Consider the following 18,194-nt stretch of genomic DNA (forward strand, 5'->3'; position numbering starts at 1 on the left):
GGGAGCCTTGGAGCACTTGAGGCAGAGCTGCTTCCTGGGGCTCTGGCTGGGTAGTCTCTGCTCATGAGAGGACCGAGCGAGCCTCTTGACCTGGGTATCACCTAGCATGAGGAACCCCCAGAATATTCCACACCCAGCTTACTGTGTAGCCATGGAGCAAGTGCCCTGGATTTGGGGTTCTTCTAGGCCTCGTTGGCCTATTTTCTGCCCAGTGGCCATAGTGTTCAGTTGAGGGTAGGCGGGGGACATCAGGGAAGATGTAGAATGTTTACAGTGGAAAGGGAAACCATTGTGGAAATACAGGGCCAAGGAGTTCAAAAGCCATAGCTGTTCTGTTGAGACCAAATATAACCTTTGAGTTTCTGTTTCAGTTCAGAGAAAATGCCTCAGGGGGCCTTGATGTAGCCACAAAACAGTCTGCAGAACAGAGGCCAGCCCTTCCGAGCTCTCCCCATGCTTCTCACCAGAGCGGGAGAGCTGTTCTCCCTGGATCTGGAAGGGAGAGGTCTCGGAGTCGGACCTGGGGCCCTCTGCTCCCTACTTGAGGTTCTTCATGTCCCCAGGGAGGTCCCCTCCTCTCTTGGTCTCTTCTCAGCCCAGCTCAGGGAAGCTTGTTCCACTGTTTACCATCCGTCGTGCCCCTGGGCCGCCTCCACATCACTTATGTGGAAAAATCCCCTCGTGTCAGAAGTCATGGGGCTTTCTGTGTAGTTTCAGAGCCCATTAACTCGATGGACTCCATAACTCACTAGAGACTTGGGACAAAAAATCTGGGCCTAATTTTGTGCAGATGTTTTCTCTTTGAATACCTTTTCCTCCTTTCCCTGATCTGACATTGGCAAAGGACGGTCACCCTTTTATTGTGACTTTAGAAGGGATCAGTAGAGAGTCAGTGCAAACATGCTTCCTATGATTTGAAGAGTGAATAGCTTTTCTGGTTGTTTTCAGCACACGCCAAAGAAGATGAGTCAAGGACCTACACTTTTCTCTTGTGGAATTATGGGTAAGTACTCAAGGCCGTCCTGGAAGCTGTCCTCCTAGTCCTTCTAGCCAGGGTCTGAGTCCTCCAGGTGAGATGCTCAAAGCACTTTCTGGACACAAGTTCAAAAAGAGCAGCCCCGGGACTCTTCTGTGTGTTTTAACTATTTTGGTCCCCTACGGTGCCTGAGTGAAGGGACAGGCACTGGTGTGTGGTTTACAACTCCAACATTGAGAATTTCTGTCTGATGATTAAAGTAATTCATGTTGTTTTTTTTCATTCAGAAAATGCACAGTAGTGTAAAGTATGCAATAAAAATCTCTCGTAGCCCCAATGCCGAGGGAGAGTTACTGTTGATATTTTTGTGTATGTTTATGTTCTTAGCATTTTTTATATAGCCCACTCCACGGTGAACATATAATTATGTAAAACTATATTCGTTTGCTTTTTTCGCTTGGAGTAGTTACCATCATCTTCCCACAGCATTAAAATTGTTCATTCCATGCATTTTAATGGTCTACAGTACTGCATTGTGTGGTAAATATATCAGAATGTCTTTAGTGATGTAACTGCATCTAGGCTGTTGGGTCAAGGGGCTGTTTTATTTGCTGTTGTGATGAACAGTGACTATGTAAGTGCCTAACTCTTGTCTGCCTTTGAGATGATTTGCTAGGATAGTTTCCAGGAGTGGAATAGACAGGCTGGAGGGCAGGGACATTTTTAAGGCTCTTGATTCATTTTGCTGACATGCCTTCCAGAGAAGATTGCCTTGATCTTCTGTTTCTGTGCAAGTGTGAATTACTGTTTTTTATAGGGGGCAAAAAAGATGACCATTGAATATATTGATTTCTTGATGCTTCAGATGATTGGGTATTGTTTGACCTCTCAGTGTCTCTCTGTGGCTCTCCTTGCCCACCTTTGGGGACATCTTGCCGGATGAGTTTCTGTAATGTCTATGTGGACTCAGAAACCACTCTTGGATGATGGATGATGACTGTGGGCTTTCAGATTCAAAGGTTACTTTGGTCAGACCTCAGAGTCTCCCTTGCCTTTCCTTCTCCGTCCTCCCTCCATGTGCGGTGTTTTGTTTTTCTTCTTCAGATACAGTTGCCATAGATGAGGTGATGTGTCAGATTGAGCACTCTGCCAGGCTCCTTACATGCCAGGTCCCGCTGGCTCTGCCAGTGGCTTCATTCACATACGGGAGAACTGAGGTCTAGTGAGGTGGCCCTCTGCAAGGTCCCTCAGTAGGCGGAGTTGGACTCAAGTGGGTGACGAAGGGAGATTGTTTTCTTAACCACATGCCATGGCTCTGGGACACCTGGCGGTGCTCTTGATGCTGCCACTGAAGAAGATGGAGACAGGGAGATCAGCTGGCCCTGGTTTTCTGTGTGACATACTTCGGAGGCCCGTCCCCACAGGATTGAATACCTCCCCAGTGGTTTACAGCTTTCAGCAAACTCTCAGGGCCCCAGACACATAGCTCAGAAGCCTGCCTCATCACCTGCTTCCTGGGACAGCCTCCCCTTTGAGCTTCCTTCCTGCGTCATACTGGGAAAGAGAGAGGCCCCGGCATGCCCAACCCTTCAACCCTGCCTAGGCTTTAGCTGTCAACCAGGCCAGACCAGGAAACCGGGTTGTGGAGATGTTGGTCTTTGTTTCAAGGATTTCTAGTCTTTGCACTATGTAAGTTATAATAAGGTGGAAGTCTGGTGGGTTTGTGAAGACAGAGAGAGTCGCCCTTGTAGGGGCAGGTCTTGAGGCCCAGGGACCAAGGCAGAGGCTCCAGAGAAGGTAGGTGTGTGGGAAAAAGCCCAGATGGCCCAGGAGAGTCTATCGGAGGCTGCAGAGCCCAGCAACCTGCTTTCTCCTGGGGAGGCTGTGGTTTCCAGGAGGGCCTACGCTGTGTCTGCAGACTCCTGTTTACAGAGTGGCTCTTTAGGAAGTGCTGGCTGGGTCCCAGTGCCTCCATCCCAGGCTCTTCTCCTCTTCAGCAGGGTCCTGTCTTCCTTCTGCTCTGTGGGACAGTGCCTGGGCACTGCCAGGCAGCAGAGGGAGAAGTGGGGAGCCGTTGTACTGGTGAGAGGTCTGTGGAGTCCCCTTGTTCTCCTCTGCTGCTCTCTCTCCATGGGTCTCATCTTTCTGTTGCTCGGCCCTTCCCTGATTCGGGAAAACCCTGACCTGCATGGCTGTGCATCACTGAGGTGTTTCACTGACTGCAGTTTGTTTTCATTTTCAGTGGCTTGCGGTCATAGATACGACTTGAGCACCTGCTGTGTGTCAGGCACCTGGTGAGGATAGAGTGAATCAGACCCTGCCCCTTCCCTCAGGGAGCTTTCTGTCTGGTGGAGGAGAAAGATCAACGAACAGTGAATTCCGTGCTGCTTAGGCCACCTCCCACGAGCTGTTGGAAACCCTTGAGCTATGGGGATACCACCCCGTCTCCCAGGCTAGGTTTCCTCAGCTTGCAAGTTGTGGGGATTTAAGGAGATGGCCACACACTAGCACACATCCTCCCTCCCACCTCTATCCCTTTCCTGCACTTGCTGGAGGAGGGGGGTCAGCAGTCAGAAGCCTTACCCCGTGCACTCTGTCTAGTGGAAGCTCAGGTTACCTCTCCAGTCCTCCATGTGCTCCATGAACTGGGAGTGCACCCCACCCAGGCAGCGAGATTTCATCTGAGGTGTGCCTGCTTTTCTTTATTTTTTTGAGACGAGTCTCACTGTCGCCAGGCTGGAGTGCAGTGGTGTGATCTTGGCCCACTGCAACGTCCGCCTCCCGGGTTCGAGCAATTCTCCTGCCTCAGCCTCCTAAGTAGCTGGGATTACAAGCGTGTGACACCACGCCCAGCTAATTTTTGTATTTTTAGTAGAGACAGGGTTTCACCATGTTGGCCAGGATGGTCTTGATCTCCTGACCTCATGATCCGCCTGCCTCAGCCTCAGAAAGTACTGGGATTACAGGCGTGAGCCACCATGCCCGGCATGCCTGCTTTTCAACAGTGGGGAAGAGAATACTCCGAGGGGCCGGCTAGACTTTTCAAGAGGGTTTTGGGCCCTTCCAGCGCTGGACAATGCTGTGCGAAGATAAAACACCAAATTATCATAATCACCAACCCCCAGCCTGTCTCCTGAAGATAAAGGACTCATGTTCTGGTGCTGATCAGTGGAATTCTCCCATGAGAGCTGGGGACAGTTGGCCCTGTGACTCAGGATTTTTTCCTCCTGAGCCCCCATGCCAGGGTCCTCGCTGGAAGCCAGTATGAGTTCAGGTTTCACAAATGTTCTGCAGAAAATCTGGGCAAGTGCAGTAGAGCAAGGAGCACAGCACCCTGGTCACTTTTTAAAATGCCACCCTTTCAAGTAGCTCAGCCTCCTCTGCACCCACTTAGATAAAACGCATAACTAATATAAATTGAGTGTTCACAACAATGCCTTTTTTTTTTTTTTTTTTTTTTTTTTGAGATGGAGTATCGCTCTGTCTCATAGGCTGGAGTGCAGTGGCGCATTCTTGGCTCAGGGCAACCTCCGCCTCCTAGGTTCAAGCGATTCTTCTGCCTCAGCCTCCCGAGTAGCTGGAATTACAGGTGTCTGCCACCATGCCTGGCTAATTTTTGTATTTTTAGTAGAGATGGGTTTCACCATGTTGGTCAGGCTGGTCTCGGACTGTTGACCTCAGGTGATCCAAAGTGCTGGGATTAGAGGCATGAGCCACCGCGCCTGGCCTATGCTTTTTATTTATTTTTATTTTTTTTAATTAAAAGCACTTCACGCCCTGTGATTGCAAGCTGGATACCCGGCCCCTCCCCACCCTTGTCCCCTACCCCAGTTTAGGAACTTGATACAGAGAAGTGGTTTTGTGCTTCTCAGTGTGGAAGAGAGAACAAAGCCAGGATGAAGCGTGGATGGGAGAAGCAGAGAGGGTAGAGCTGAGTGCTGCCCAGCCAGCCCTGCACCAGGGCTCAGTGCCCCTTATTAGGGTGCCAGCTCAGCCCCCACCACAGGGCTCCTGCCAGCGGAGGCTGTTTTGACTCTTGGCTTCCTTTCTCATCTTCCAGAGCATCCCCAGCCCACCTTCTTTGCTGAAATGGAATTTCCTCTACAAAGCTTCTCTGGGAAAGAGCCATTTATATGACTGGTTCTTGTGCTCTCAACACAGGAAACATGGGTCAGGTGGCAGCTCCGTGGTGCGGCCCACCCACTGGTCAGCTGGCTGGGCGAGGGGGCCAGCCCTTGCTCCTGGCTCTCATTTCTAGTGGGTACAAAGAGGGGCCTGGGCTGTGGCTGAGAGTCATCCTGTGTGGGGAGAAGCAGGGGCCACACGTGGGCTCTGAGTCAAGGCTCCCTCCACATCTTCTCCCATTTGCAGTGGGGGACCCAGGGTCACACGTGTACTAGTTTAATCTTTTTTTGCTGAAACAGGGCAAGTGGAGTGAGCGCAGTCTCCATTCACCACCCTTGGCTAATTGCAGCCATTCAGTGCATTTGTATTGCAGGGACAATGGACACCACACATTCCATTTTCCTCAGCACTCAGGCGAGGAGGAGACCTGGAAATCACATCATATGTAAGAAAGCGAAGGCAATACCAATTATTTTAAAAAGGCTACTAGGAAAAGTCTTGTAAATACAAGTCAATGGACAGAGAACAAAACAATTCATATGCTAAAAAAAATTGGATGGAAACCCATAATTACTTTAGGAGTTATGGTAATAAATTATTTATTAATGTAAATTATTTCACAGGCAAAGAACATAGAGGAAACTTGAGCAGAAGGATCATACATTATGTATAAAAAGGAATTGTAAAAATATTATAGCAGCCCTCCTTGTGCCGCCCCAGTTCAGGTTTGTCCGCATTTTAATTATAAGCCCTTACTTTCAGGGTTTAATTACTTGGCTGTTAAAGTCTACTCTGTACATAAAAGGGTTGTTCCCTGGGGCACTCTCTGTATTAATTTCTACAGGGTAAACCAGTTGGCTGTGTTGAGCCGGGGAGGACTAAGAGATTTTGCTTTGAGATTTGGTAGCTTTTGGTCTTTAAACTCAGCCACTGTTTGTCATGGAAAGTGGAAAATGATTGTGCGTTGCAGGAAAAGGGTGGCCGTCAGAGCTTGAGTGTTTTTGATTCTTAGAACAAATAAACGAATGAATCAAAATGAATGACAGCAATAAGAAAATCAGAGCTTCTCAGGCCAAATTTTTGGTCTCTGCCACTTTTTCTGTTTTGCAGAGACAGCCATTTTGAATGTGATCTTTGGGCCAGGTCCTCCAATAAGAGACTGCTCGTTAACCAGTGTAGGCTAGAATGAGATTTGTTTTCATTGAAAAAAAATTACATCCATATGTAAGTATGTGTATATATATGATTTTTTAAGGTTTGCTTTATTATTTTTATTTTTATTATGGTCATATGCATGATTTTTAAAAATCTCTAAAATAGTTTGGCCATATAGGGTATTTAAATTTTTGCTTGTGCCATTCATTGGTTTCAGGCAGTGTTTCAGGAATAATAAAGCACAGAATGGAAGTAGATGTAAAATGTGGTTGGCACATGATAAGTGTTGCCAGTGACAAGTGAAGACAGAGCTTCCCAGGGCTGCCTTCTTACCCAGGTTGGGCCGACTTGATGGGGAGGGGACCACAATAGTGCCAGAGGACAGGGAATGGCCACTGCCAGCCTGTCTGGGTGCCATGCCTTCTACATGAAGAGATGGTCAAGTTAGGCAGCCTGGCCCAACTGCAAGAGCATGACGTTGGGTCTACAGACTAGGTTGACGTCTGGGCTCTGTCATTTGCTGGATGTGTGTCCATGGGGGAGATGTGACATCGTTCTGAAGCCCAGTTTCCCCCATCAGTCAGATGGGGATTGCTGTGACAACCCACGAGATGAGTCACGTGCTTGGGATGCACATTCATGCTCTTTCTCAGCTTCAGCAAGGACCCTATTGGAGTGTTAGCTGATTAACAGTAAATATGCATTTATTGACAGTTTTGTGAAAAGCTCTGCCTGTTGCCAGTTCCCTCATCTGTTTAATGGCACCCAGCTTTGCTGTGCACATCAGTTGAGAGATGCATCACCAGCAGCTGCCTGTTTCACATGCTCTGTGCACATCCACAATCAGGATGGAAATCCAGAGGAGATGGACCAAACTGACCTTGTTGTCCCTTCAGAGTTCTTGTTGCCAGTGCAAATACTAGCTGTTCCCTGTACATTTATGAACGCCTGTGGGAGCTGGGGGGTAGAATAGGAAGTCCTGGTCAGAACCAGAAGGGCTGTCACAAGACCCTAGTCTACCCCGCCTTGTGCAGATGGTGAGATTGAGGCCCCTCTTCCCAATGCCCCATCTGGTGTGGTTTTTAACCTTGAGGATCTCACTGGGCACCTTTTTGTAAGAGCAAAGACTTCCCAGAAGCAGTGGCAGCTGCCATGGGCCACCCCAACTCTGCTGGTAAGGGCAGGGCCCTGGTAATGGCTCGGAACCCCACTGTTCGTCCTTAGTAGCCTCTTTGTCACCTCCCAGAGCCCTGCAGACCCGCCTTCCTTCTTCCTTGGATGTGGGGCCTGATGGAGCGTTACCTCTAGCCATCCGAATCCCTTGTTCCTTGTGCCTTGTGTGAGGAACTTGGTGTCCCGTGTTGCTGTCCCCGAATCCAAGACACAGCTGCCATTTTACAGTCCATCCCAGGTGCGTGGGCAGGACCTGAAGCTGAGGCCTGGCAGGCAAAGCCCGAGGACTTTTTGTTCCTGACACTGCTCTGAATTGAGTCTCCTTCTGGTCATACAGGCAAAGAGACTCTCCAGGGAGCCAGAGGCTCTAAAGTCCATTTAAAAACAGATGAGACGATTGTGGGGGAGCTCATGTCATTGCCCTGCTTGTGTCCCCCCAACCCCCATGTTCTTTTCGTAAGATCAGTTTAGCAAAACCGCCTTCAGAAAGACACCTCGGCTCTCTTGATTTTCCCATTGATGGGTTGGTGAGCTTCTCCCCAAACCAAGCATAGAGTCTTTGTGGCCCTGAGGCCAAGTTAGCACAACCCAACCCACAGGGCAGGGGAGAGATACTCATTGTCAGCACAAGTAGATAGGTGTGAAATGTAAGAATGAGTCAGCTGGTTGTGATCTGACAGCATGCTTGCTAATTGGGGCATTTTGTATCTTGGTCTGTACTTGAGGTGCTTAACCTTTTCTGGAAACCACATTCTGCTGTACTTATGTGACCATAAGGCACCATCGAAAACATAGCACAGAGCTCTCTAGGGCTATAAAGCTCCTCTATCTTTTGAATATATGAAGGTTTATAGTCCCCCAAGAATCTGGGGCCCTGGGAATTTTCCTTCAAATTTAAGGGTAGAAATGGAAATAAGAACATTTGAGGTCAGATGCCATTCGTATTCCTCTGAGTGTTTTTTTTGCTTCGAGCTCTAGGATCTGTGCACACAGCAGTCTTCTGCCCTTCTTAGTCAGAAGGTGACAGGACCAGAGCCTTATGAGTGCGAATTTGGGAATTTGAGTCCTTGTCTCTGCATATGTAGGCAACTCATTCTCCTGTTCTTTGTGGCATAATCAAAAGTCAGAAACTGCAAGCTCAGTCATCAAACCTCAGCTTGGAAGAGACCTTGGTCACCTAGTCTGTCCAAGACCGAGAGAACTGGGCCCAAGGATGCTTGTGTGGCTCACCCTCCCATCTGCAGGCAAAGGCTCTTGTGTGTTTACGCCACACACAAATGCACACGCTCTCATGTATGTATCATTTCAGACTTGTGAAGATAATGCTCAGTGGGGACGTGGAGAAGCTTTACATGCCCTAAAGGCTAAAGCAACAGGTGCAGCATAGAACTGAATGGGCTGGTGCCATGCTCTCAGGCTGTGGGCCATCACGCCCTGCTCAGGTCTGCCAGGGGCTTGATGTCAGGCTGCAGATGGATGGGGGGTCCTTCTGCGTATCTTTAGGACACAGCTGATGGGCCCTTGCATGTTCTCAGGGAGAAAGTGGGAGGCTTCACACTCATCTTGTTCACAGGAATAAGTTAGCTTCTAAGGCCTTTGCTAGTGGCTCTCCATCAAGAGCATGTGTAGCTTGAGAAGGAAGCCGTGAGAGTCCCCATCCTGTCCTGTGAAACCTCTGAAGGGTGAAGTGATCCTTCTCCATACTTCTTCCTGGAATTAGCCCAAACCAAAACATAAACACCAACTTTCAGTGATGTTATGAATTCAAATTTGTAGAGACCAGAATTGTCAACCCTCCTGAAGCTTCTGGGCAGTGGTGCTGGATGGTCTGGATGGTCTGGATGGGCCGTCATTCTGACAGATGTTTGAGAACTCAGTTCTCCATGTCATCTGCTTTCCAGAACCGCATTTCTCAACATTTTTGCATTGAAATAACTTGGGGAGCTTATTAAGATGCAAATGCCTACCCAGAGAGACTCTGATTTACCAAGTCAGAGATGGGGTCTAGAAACCTGCATTTTAACAAACACCCGCAAAGGATGCTCCTGTAGGTGGCCCATAAGCCACACTTTGAGAAATCCTAGTCAGAGAAGCCAGGTTTCCATTCCAGCTGGATTCCACAGAGGCTGGCACCCGGTTGCAGCTCTGGCTGAGTCAAGTCTCAGCTAGGAGAGCGTTTTCCAGTACTGTTAATTATCCTTATGATGACTACTGTTTTTGAGAGCCTACTCTATGCCCTGTATGAGATGCCTATTTAATTCTCATAATAGCTATGAGGAACTGAGTAACTTACAGAGCTGAGGTTTGAACCCAGGTCCTTGCCCTTTCCACTACACCAAGTGACTATTGCTCAGTAGACTCCTACATCCATGGCAATTGTGACTTGAAAGAGTTATAGTTGTTTGTGCAGAAGTGATATTGAATGGAGGGGGCGGGGGCACCCCGTATCCTCTTCTCGGAGGCCTACGGAGGCCCTTTGTATGGTGTGACGTCAGGGCCTAGCGCTTGGGGCAGTTTGCCATTAAAAATTACCTTCTATTCCTGTTTCTTTTGTCTGGTGATCTGACCCAACAAATCACTTTCTGTTCCCTGAGCGAATGCATGCGGAAAACACAGGGCTAAACATAGCCTTGATTGTTTTTACTTTTCTCATATTGTACTTCTCAAAGCGATAAAGATAGAAACAATTACAATATTATCTGCCTGCCGACTGAACAAGTGGCCACCTGGCTGGTGTTGATACACAATAGCAGTGCTTTGCTTTTCCAAAGTATCTTAGACATGACTCTGCCAACCCATCTCCTGGCTGAGTCACACATGGCCACATGGCCCAGGTTGGGCAGACGGTTCGGGGCACAGTCCCGGTTGGACTTACCTGGCCAAGGAAGACTCACCTTTGCCAAGGACAAAAGACGGGTGAGTCCCAGAGAACACCACATCCTCTTGTAGCTTTTATCTGCAGTTTGCAATCCACTCCCTCATTCAGGCACCACTGACTAAGGTCTGCTGTGTGCCCTGCTCTGTGCTAGGCACTGGGGAGCCACACTGGGGCTGTGCTTGAGAGTCTATGGCTTAGGAGGAGAAGTAGATGTGTAAGCAGATCAGTAATTAAAGTTCAGGTACATAGGTGCTGTACGATCATAGAGCTAGGAGAAAGGTATATGTTCAGAGGAGCTTTGAGTTGGCTTTTTAAATGAGGAGATTCTTGGTGAAAGGAGGATAAAGGCAGGAAAGAACAGTCTAGGCCTTTGCAAAGGTGTGGAATGTTCTTTGCAAAGGAGTGAAAGAGCTGATGTTTGGGAGAAGCTGCAACTTCTCTTCACAGTTAAAAACTGACTCTTCGAATCTTCCCTACAACAAAGAAATCTTACAGGCCATAGAGGCTTACTCTGTAACACAGAAGGAGTAGGTCCTGTAGGGATTCATCACCCAGCTCTGATGCCCCTGGGTTTTGTTAATCACCTCAAGGACCAGCAAGTTGGACTTCCAGCCTTTCTGCATATAGATCTTACCTGTGCTTGCTCCTGCAGTCTAGTTATTAAACTTTAGTTTTATAAAGAATCGGTGGTGCATAAGAATTACCCTTTTGGTTTGTCTACACAAAGCTGAGGGGAGGAGTTGTACTTTGTGGGCTGGTTCAGGAATTCTTCAAGGATGGTTTTGACTCTATATGATTCTTTTCTGACCTCCACTGTCATAGGAGGTTTGATACCTGGAGTGTAGGGTTTGTTGCGGGGAATGATGAAGAGATGGGCCTGGGTGCCAGTCTGAAATGCTTGTCTTCTTTCCCGGAAGCAGTGGCTGACAGCTGAAGTGAATGGGCCACAATAGGTGGGGGCTTCAGAAAGTTCTCTAGAGGCAGTGAGGAGGTAGGCCTGGAGTAGGGAGGCCCTGAGGGGTCCCTTCAAGAAGCACCAATGATCGCAGGCTGGCCACGGGAAAGGAAGGCAGATGGGAGGGATGGCGTGTTCCTGTTTAGCTGGCTCCCGATTCCCCTTTCTTCTATGATTTCCCTAGACCTGGGGAAAATTCCAGGCCAGTGGCGCAAAAATGGAACAGAAAATGGTATCCTCTGAGAGTGGGATCAACTCCTTTTCATGTCACGGGTTTCCCCGCGGCCTGGCGGAGACAGTCTGTAGTATGTCTCAGGCTCCATGAGCACCGGCCACCCTCGCTGCTCTGTGCCAAGCCCATTGGTTTCTTCCTCAGTCGGCCACATTCCTGGCCCATCTGGTGCCTCAGTGCCTTGTCTCAAAAGAGAAGTTAGTGGCCAGCGTTTTGTATGGCAACTTCCTGAAAACCCAGAGGAGCTAACCCAGCAGAGGGCGGGCTGTGGGCCCCCGCCCCGACCTTGGCTCACTTCCTGAGTTAAGCAAGGGCACAGCCCCAGTGGGCTTGGTGGTCACATCCCCCACATATTCGATAATACATTTTTTCTCATAGGACGTTTGGAGACTGTAGAAGAACAAAAGAGAAAAAATAAACTAACCAACCAGCTGTCTGCCAATCCACTATTAATATTTTGGTTTATTTCCTTCTTACCTTCACATACAACAGACATATTTTGCTAAGTAGGAATCACACCCTCTATACAGTTTTATATCCTGTTTCTTTATGCTCAGCTTTATATTATTAGCATTTCCCCACATCATTTAATATTCTTTGAAACTCTTCTTCTGCATGCTCTATGTTATTCCTTGATAATTTATTTAACCGGCCCCTACTGTAAGACGTTTTAATTATGTTTACCATTTTGCTATCGCTCATCATTTTGATGAACATCATCATACATAAATCTTCACTTTTTTCTTAGGATAACTTTGTTTTCTTTTAAATCAGATAACTGGGATAGTTGTGACTCTGTCAACAAGAGTTTATATTTCCTTTAATTTTACTTTATAGCTGGTCACGGTGGCTCATGCCTGTAATCCCAGCACTTTGGGAGGCCAAGGTGGGTGGATCACTTGAGGCCAGGAGTTTGAGACCAGCTTGGCCAACATGGTGAAACCCCATGTCTACAAAAAATACAAAAATTAGCTGGGCGTGTGGTACATGCCTGTAATCCCAGCTACTTAGGAGGCTGAGGCACCAGAATAGCTTGAATCTGGGAGGTGGAGGTTGCAGTGAGCTGAGATTATGCCACTGTACTCCAGCCCGGGCCACAGAGGCAAGTCCTGTCTCAAAAAAATTTTTTTTACTTTATATTAGTTTATTGGACGTTCAACTGCTGACTAGTGTCAAGTTGAAACTGATTTAATAGAATGGCGAATACCCAAAGGGAATGGTTTCCTTGGTGGTGAAGCATGTTTGAACAACCTAATGCATCTTGCAGGAAGAGGTACTTTGGATGATTATTGGAAGTAAATTGATCCAATCCAGTTGGAGGAGCAGATATTGAGACCTGCTGTGGTCAGGCCCTGGGAAATTTCAGAGATGAGATGAACGATGTATGATGAAGGAATTGGATGTTTAGCGACAGTCTTGCTTTGTTGCAGCTGGCTTGCCTGGGCTTTTGGAAGGTTTCTCTCCTGCATCTCCAGCTTCTGAGGCCCTCCATGAATACAGCCTCTGGACAGTTTCTACTAGTGTCCCCTGTCAGGGTCCCAGCCCCTCAATCTGTATCTCGTGACCTTGGCAGGATGCCCAAGAGGAAGGAGAACCACCATTAGCTCTGCCTCGGTTTTTCCTCTGGGCTCCTGGCCCTCCCTTTGGTCTGCACAGGTCATTCCCATTGAGTCAGTCAAGTAGCTGCTGCTTGTGACGCTCAGCTAGGGTGGGTCTGTTGGTGCCCTTTGAGGAGTGGCCACTGGTAGAGGAGATAGGTTTGTAGTCCTTGCTGCCTCGAGCACTCATGGGTTAAATCTCAGTTGTTTGCACCTGAGCCCGTCTTGCCTGACCCATAAACTTCTTTTTTTTTTTTTTTTTTTTTGAGACGGAGTCTCGCTCTGTCGCCCAGGCTGGAGTGCAGTGGCGCAATCTCGGCTCACTACAAGCTCCGCCTCCCGGGTTCATGCCATTCTCCTGCCTCAGCCTCTCCGAGTAGCTGGGACTACAGGCGCCCGCCACCACGCCCGGCTAATTTTTTTGTATTTTTAGTGGAGACGGGGTTTCACCGTGGTCTTGATCTCCTGACCTCGTGATCCACCCGCCTCGGCCTCCCAAAGTGCTGGGATTACAAGCGTGAGCCACCGCGCCCGGCCCCATAAACTTCTTAAGGCCAGGGCCAGAGTCAGGCTCACCCACAGTCCACCTCAGTGCTGCAGTGTAGTGAAAAGGGCCTGTGCTCTGGGGCCTGACTAAGCTGGGTTTACATCCTGTCTGGTGTTAGCTGTGTGGCCTTGGGCTAGTTGCTCAATGTCCCCCAAGACTTGGTCTCCTGATCTGGTCCATGATGGTACCTGCACTCAGGGTGCTGTGTGGATTACACAGCCCAGCTGAATGCTCAGTAAGTGATCTGCATTGCTGAGAGACCCGGCATGCATTTAAATACCTACCAAATATCATTTCAGGTTTCACTTCTATTCTTCTCTTGACTGACTGAAGCCATTCACATGTGCATGATTTATAAATATATATAGGCTCGAGAAAATAGTACTAACAGGTTGTTCCCTGACAGCATGGCATATTTCGTAACTTTGCTTTTATACTGTAAACTTGAATACAAGAACTATGTCAAATTTATCTTTGCATCTCCTAAAATTCCCAGCACGGTGCCTGATTCCATAGTAGAAAAACAATAAATAGTTCTTGACTGTTTCACAAAATAAAGGTTCGAGTGCAAATGTAGCATTTCATAGCAGGGTAGGTTATTTATTTGTGTATTCAAGTAAAGACCTGAATACATACGTTTAAGTGGTGCCCTTAAGTCTGTGATTTGTTCTTAGAGATTTTAATTGCTTTAAGTGAAAAATCGAGTGAACACAGAGAAAGTTCTGTGATTGGCAGCCATTGGTGACGTCGATGTTGAGCATTTTGACGGAGGTGACCTAAATCAGTACAAGCTCCAGCTTCTATTATCAGCAAAGGCTTTCAAGGTGGAATTGGGGTGAACTAACCTGGCAGTGCCCCAGCCATCTTTTGACCTTGGCCATCTGAGCTGTTGAGACATCTTTGGTTGTGGTCTTCTGCCAGGGCATCGAGTCCCAGTCTTGAGAGCTGCAGAGAACCCAGTGGCACTTAACAGATGTCTTGTCCCGACTCTATCACCAGCCAGGGCAGGGTTCAGGACAAGTTGGTTTCCCACCCATAAGATGAGAAACATTTTGGATGAAAAATATTGCTTTGGATTCTCCTGGGAGGCAGTGTGGTACACTGGAAATAAAACCGTATCAGGAGTCCCAGGGGTATATCTGGATTCTAGGCCCTGCTCTGCTTACAACTTCCAACTCAAAGCCTTGGGATTCACTTCTCCTCTCTCAGCCTCAGTTTCTCATCTGTAAAATGAGGTTGGACTGGATGGTTTCTAAGGGCCTTTTGGCTCTAAGATACTGTGTTTGAAACAGGCTGTTGGTGTGGAGATAATAAAGGGCTGGAGTGAAGGTCTTCTCAAATCCTGTTTTCTCCTTGTCATTTATGAACCAGAAAATGACAGATGGCGAGACCTGGACAGGAAATGCCCTCTTCAGATTGACCAACCGAGCACCAGCATTTGGGAATGCCTGCCTGAAAAGGACAGCTCACTATGGCACCGGGAGGCAGTGACTGCCTGCGCTGTGACCAGTCTGATCAAAGACCTCAGCATCAGCGACCACAACGGGAACCCCTCAGCACCCCCTAGCAAGCGCCAGTGCCGCTCACTGTCTTTCTCCGATGAGATGTCCAGTTGCCGGACATCATGGAGGCCATTGGGCTCCAAAGTCTGGACTCCCGTGGAAAAGAGACGCTGCTACAGCGGGGGCAGCGTCCAGCGCTATTCCAACGGCTTCAGCACCATGCAGAGAAGTTCCAGTTTCAGCCTCCCTTCCCGGGCCAACGTGCTCTCCTCACCCTGCGACCAGGCAGGATTCCACCACCGATTTGGAGGGCAGCCCTGCCAAGGGGTGCCAGGCTCAGCCCCGTGTGGACAGGCAGGTGACACCTGGAGTCCTGACCTGCACCCCGTGGGAGGAGGCCGGCTGGACCTGCAACGGTCCCTCTCTTGCTCACATGAGCAGTTTTCCTTTGTGGAATACTGTCCTCCCTCAGCCAACAGCACACCTGCCTCAACGCCAGAGCTGGCGAGACGCTCCAGCGGCCTTTCCCGCAGCCGCTCCCAGCCGTGTGTCCTTAACGACAAGAAGGTCGGTGTTAAAAGGCGGCGCCCTGAAGAAGTGCAAGAGCAGAGGCCTTCTCTAGACCTTGCCAAGATGGCACAGGTAAGAGCCCCGGCAGCCTGGAGTCACCTTGGTGCTCACTGGAGCCTCTGCTGGTTCTGGGCCGTCCTAGACAAGCGTAGAACGCCAGTTTCAGAAATACCCAGGAGTGGGTTAATTTCCTTGTTTTTTTAAATCCTATTCAAAGAAAGATTATTTCCAGTTGATTTTTAAAAAGCGTTTATTTCTATTTACAACCAAATATTCCCTTTCACTGTGAGCTCAGTGCTAGGGGTACAAGGGCAGGCGGATGGTGAGGGGCGGGGTGTCGGTGGGCAGACTCACTGGACCAAACACTGGTAATCCCCTCTGGCCCTTCACTGGAGCCGTCTCTCCCAGGAAGCCACCCCTGCAGCTGCTGCAAGAGACATTCACACACACTGGGATTCAGTGCCCCTTGGGTTATGCTGATCCTGAGATCAGGGTTGTGGGTAATGGTTTCCAAGAGCTAGTGACTGGGGGGAGCTTATTCCTTTGATTAAACTGTTGAAACGCGAGGCCATCAAGATGTTGTGATCAATATCCTCTGAGCTGCCTCTGCAATCATCCTTGCCCTTCACTGTAGAAGAAGTATCTGGCCACACACCCCTGTCACTTGGACTTTATCCTCTTTGTCTTGGAGCTCTGCCTTGTGCCACTGATCTTGGATATTGATTTGAATGAGATGAACTTGGAGTTAATACTCTGTCATCAGGAGCGTCTCTGAGCCTGAAAGTTGGCTGCATCTGGTTCTGGCTGGGGATGAGGAAGTGGTGCTGGCCCTTGGGACCTCTGACTCAAGGATGGGCGGATGTGATGGGACACAACACTGTTGGTTCTGTGTTCATTCCGGAGGCCATCAGTTGCTTAATGCCACGGTCTGACCATCATCTTTTCTGGACTTGTTTATATAAACATTGGTCTCACTGGGTTTCAAGGGTGGAAGATCTTCTTGTTGATGAGGATGGTTTCAGAGGGATTGAGGGGGTTGGCCTTGGTCACTCAGCATTATGGCCAGATCCAGGGGAAGCAGGCTCATCGTGCTCACTGTGTTTCGGGCAGGCATAGCTGACTTCCTTCCAAGCCCAATGTTGTTTTCTCAGTTGTGTCTTCTTTCCTTTTACAAAGAACATGCAGTTTCTCTTCATGGGGTTTTGCTCTTCTCTCCTTTAGTTCCTACTCCCAACATAGAGGTCTACCCAGAAAAGAAGAGGTGCCGGTGTCCTAAGTCTAAAGCATACCTGGCCCCAGAGTCCAAACTTTCTGGCCACCTTTGTTCAAGAGCCTGGGCACTGGCTGGGGCATTATGGGAGGGCAAGGTGGTGGTATGCTTGTGCCTCCCTGTGTCAGTGGGATCCGCTTGAGGGAGAGCCTGAAGGGGTGTGGGGCAGAGCTCTTGCCCCTTCTCAGCTAGTTTCCATTTCTTCCATTGTGGCTCCAGGCGTGTGCCAATCTTTTTGCTGTGTAGTGGAATGTTTTTGACTTTACTAGCTGGACAGGGATTGAACACATTTATTGGACACCAAGAGGAATTTCCCTTCTCCAGAAAAATTTAAATAGGTTAAAAGTCTGGAAAGGTGACAGATTTGGGTGACTTCTGAGGAAAACCCAGAGCCCCGAGTTCTGGTTATGATAATGGCTTCAGCTAAATTTTTAATGCTGAGCATATTTTATTACCTAATCAGCTAGATAGGTAATAAAAACAACATACATGTTATTGTATTTTACTAGCCACAGTTGGAATAACACCACTGGCATCATTGGAGACATTTCTTGACCTTGTTTGGTTAGAAACTATTTAAAAATATATTGCTCAGTGGGGCTGCGCCCAGTTGTATAGATGGCTTCATCGGCCCCAGGCAGGCCTCCCAGATCTGGGAAGGTGTGCGGAGCCTGAGGAGGCTGCTCTGGTTCAGCCTGTCTGTCCTTGGCCACCTCTTTGGCAGCGGGTCTCGGGCACAGGGAAAGTAGAGAGGGGCCTCTGGAAAGCGTGAGTGCCCAAGGCCTATGGCCAGAGCCCTGAGGCTGGGCCCGTGGATGCTGAGCCATGCCCCCACCAAGAGTCTAGACCCTGGTCAGCCCTCTCTCCATGGGGCTTTGCCTGCTTTGGCTCCGCCATCAGATGATTTCTAGCCTGGGGAGGTGGGCCTTGCTTTTCTGTGGGGCCCTGAGAATGAGGCCTAGGGTATCCCTGTGTATTTATCAAGAGCCCTGGTGAGTGCACGGCCTTGTGCATGGGAACCTGATGAGCTGGGCATGTTGCTGGTGTACAAGGACTAACGTGTTGCCAGATGGCCAGTGAGGTGAGACTACTGGCCACTGGCCACAGACCCCAGCCTTTGCGTGCTGTGGCTTCACTCAACATTTGGGACCACTGAGAAGGGGCTGGGGTCTGCTCCGCGTGCCCATGGAAGCAAGGCTTGGAGTTAGGCTTT

The 18,194-nt window shown here is 48.8% G+C and overlaps 1 protein-coding gene across 5 annotated transcripts in view; it reads left to right on the top strand.

Moving 5' to 3' along the window:
• Positions 1–18,194, top strand: part of FAM53B (family with sequence similarity 53 member B) — a 138,658-nt gene that overhangs the window by 63,802 nt on the left and 56,662 nt on the right. For 3 of the 5 annotated variants that reach the window (XM_063617008.1, XM_063616996.1, XM_055246108.2), the window contains exons 3-4: positions 949–1,003; positions 15,011–15,783. In XM_063617008.1, coding sequence (XP_063473078.1) covers positions 949–1,003; positions 15,011–15,783 — 828 coding nt within the window. Of the gene's footprint in view, positions 1–266; positions 547–948; positions 1,004–10,051; positions 10,346–15,010; positions 15,784–18,194 lie in introns of those variants that run through there. The other 2 variants (XM_063616993.1, XM_055246118.2) reach the window with 2 other exon arrangements.

The sequence above is a fragment of the Symphalangus syndactylus genome, chromosome 2 (assembly GCF_028878055.3).
Source record: "Symphalangus syndactylus isolate Jambi chromosome 2, NHGRI_mSymSyn1-v2.1_pri, whole genome shotgun sequence".
Taxonomy (NCBI): Eukaryota; Metazoa; Chordata; class Mammalia; order Primates; family Hylobatidae; genus Symphalangus; species Symphalangus syndactylus.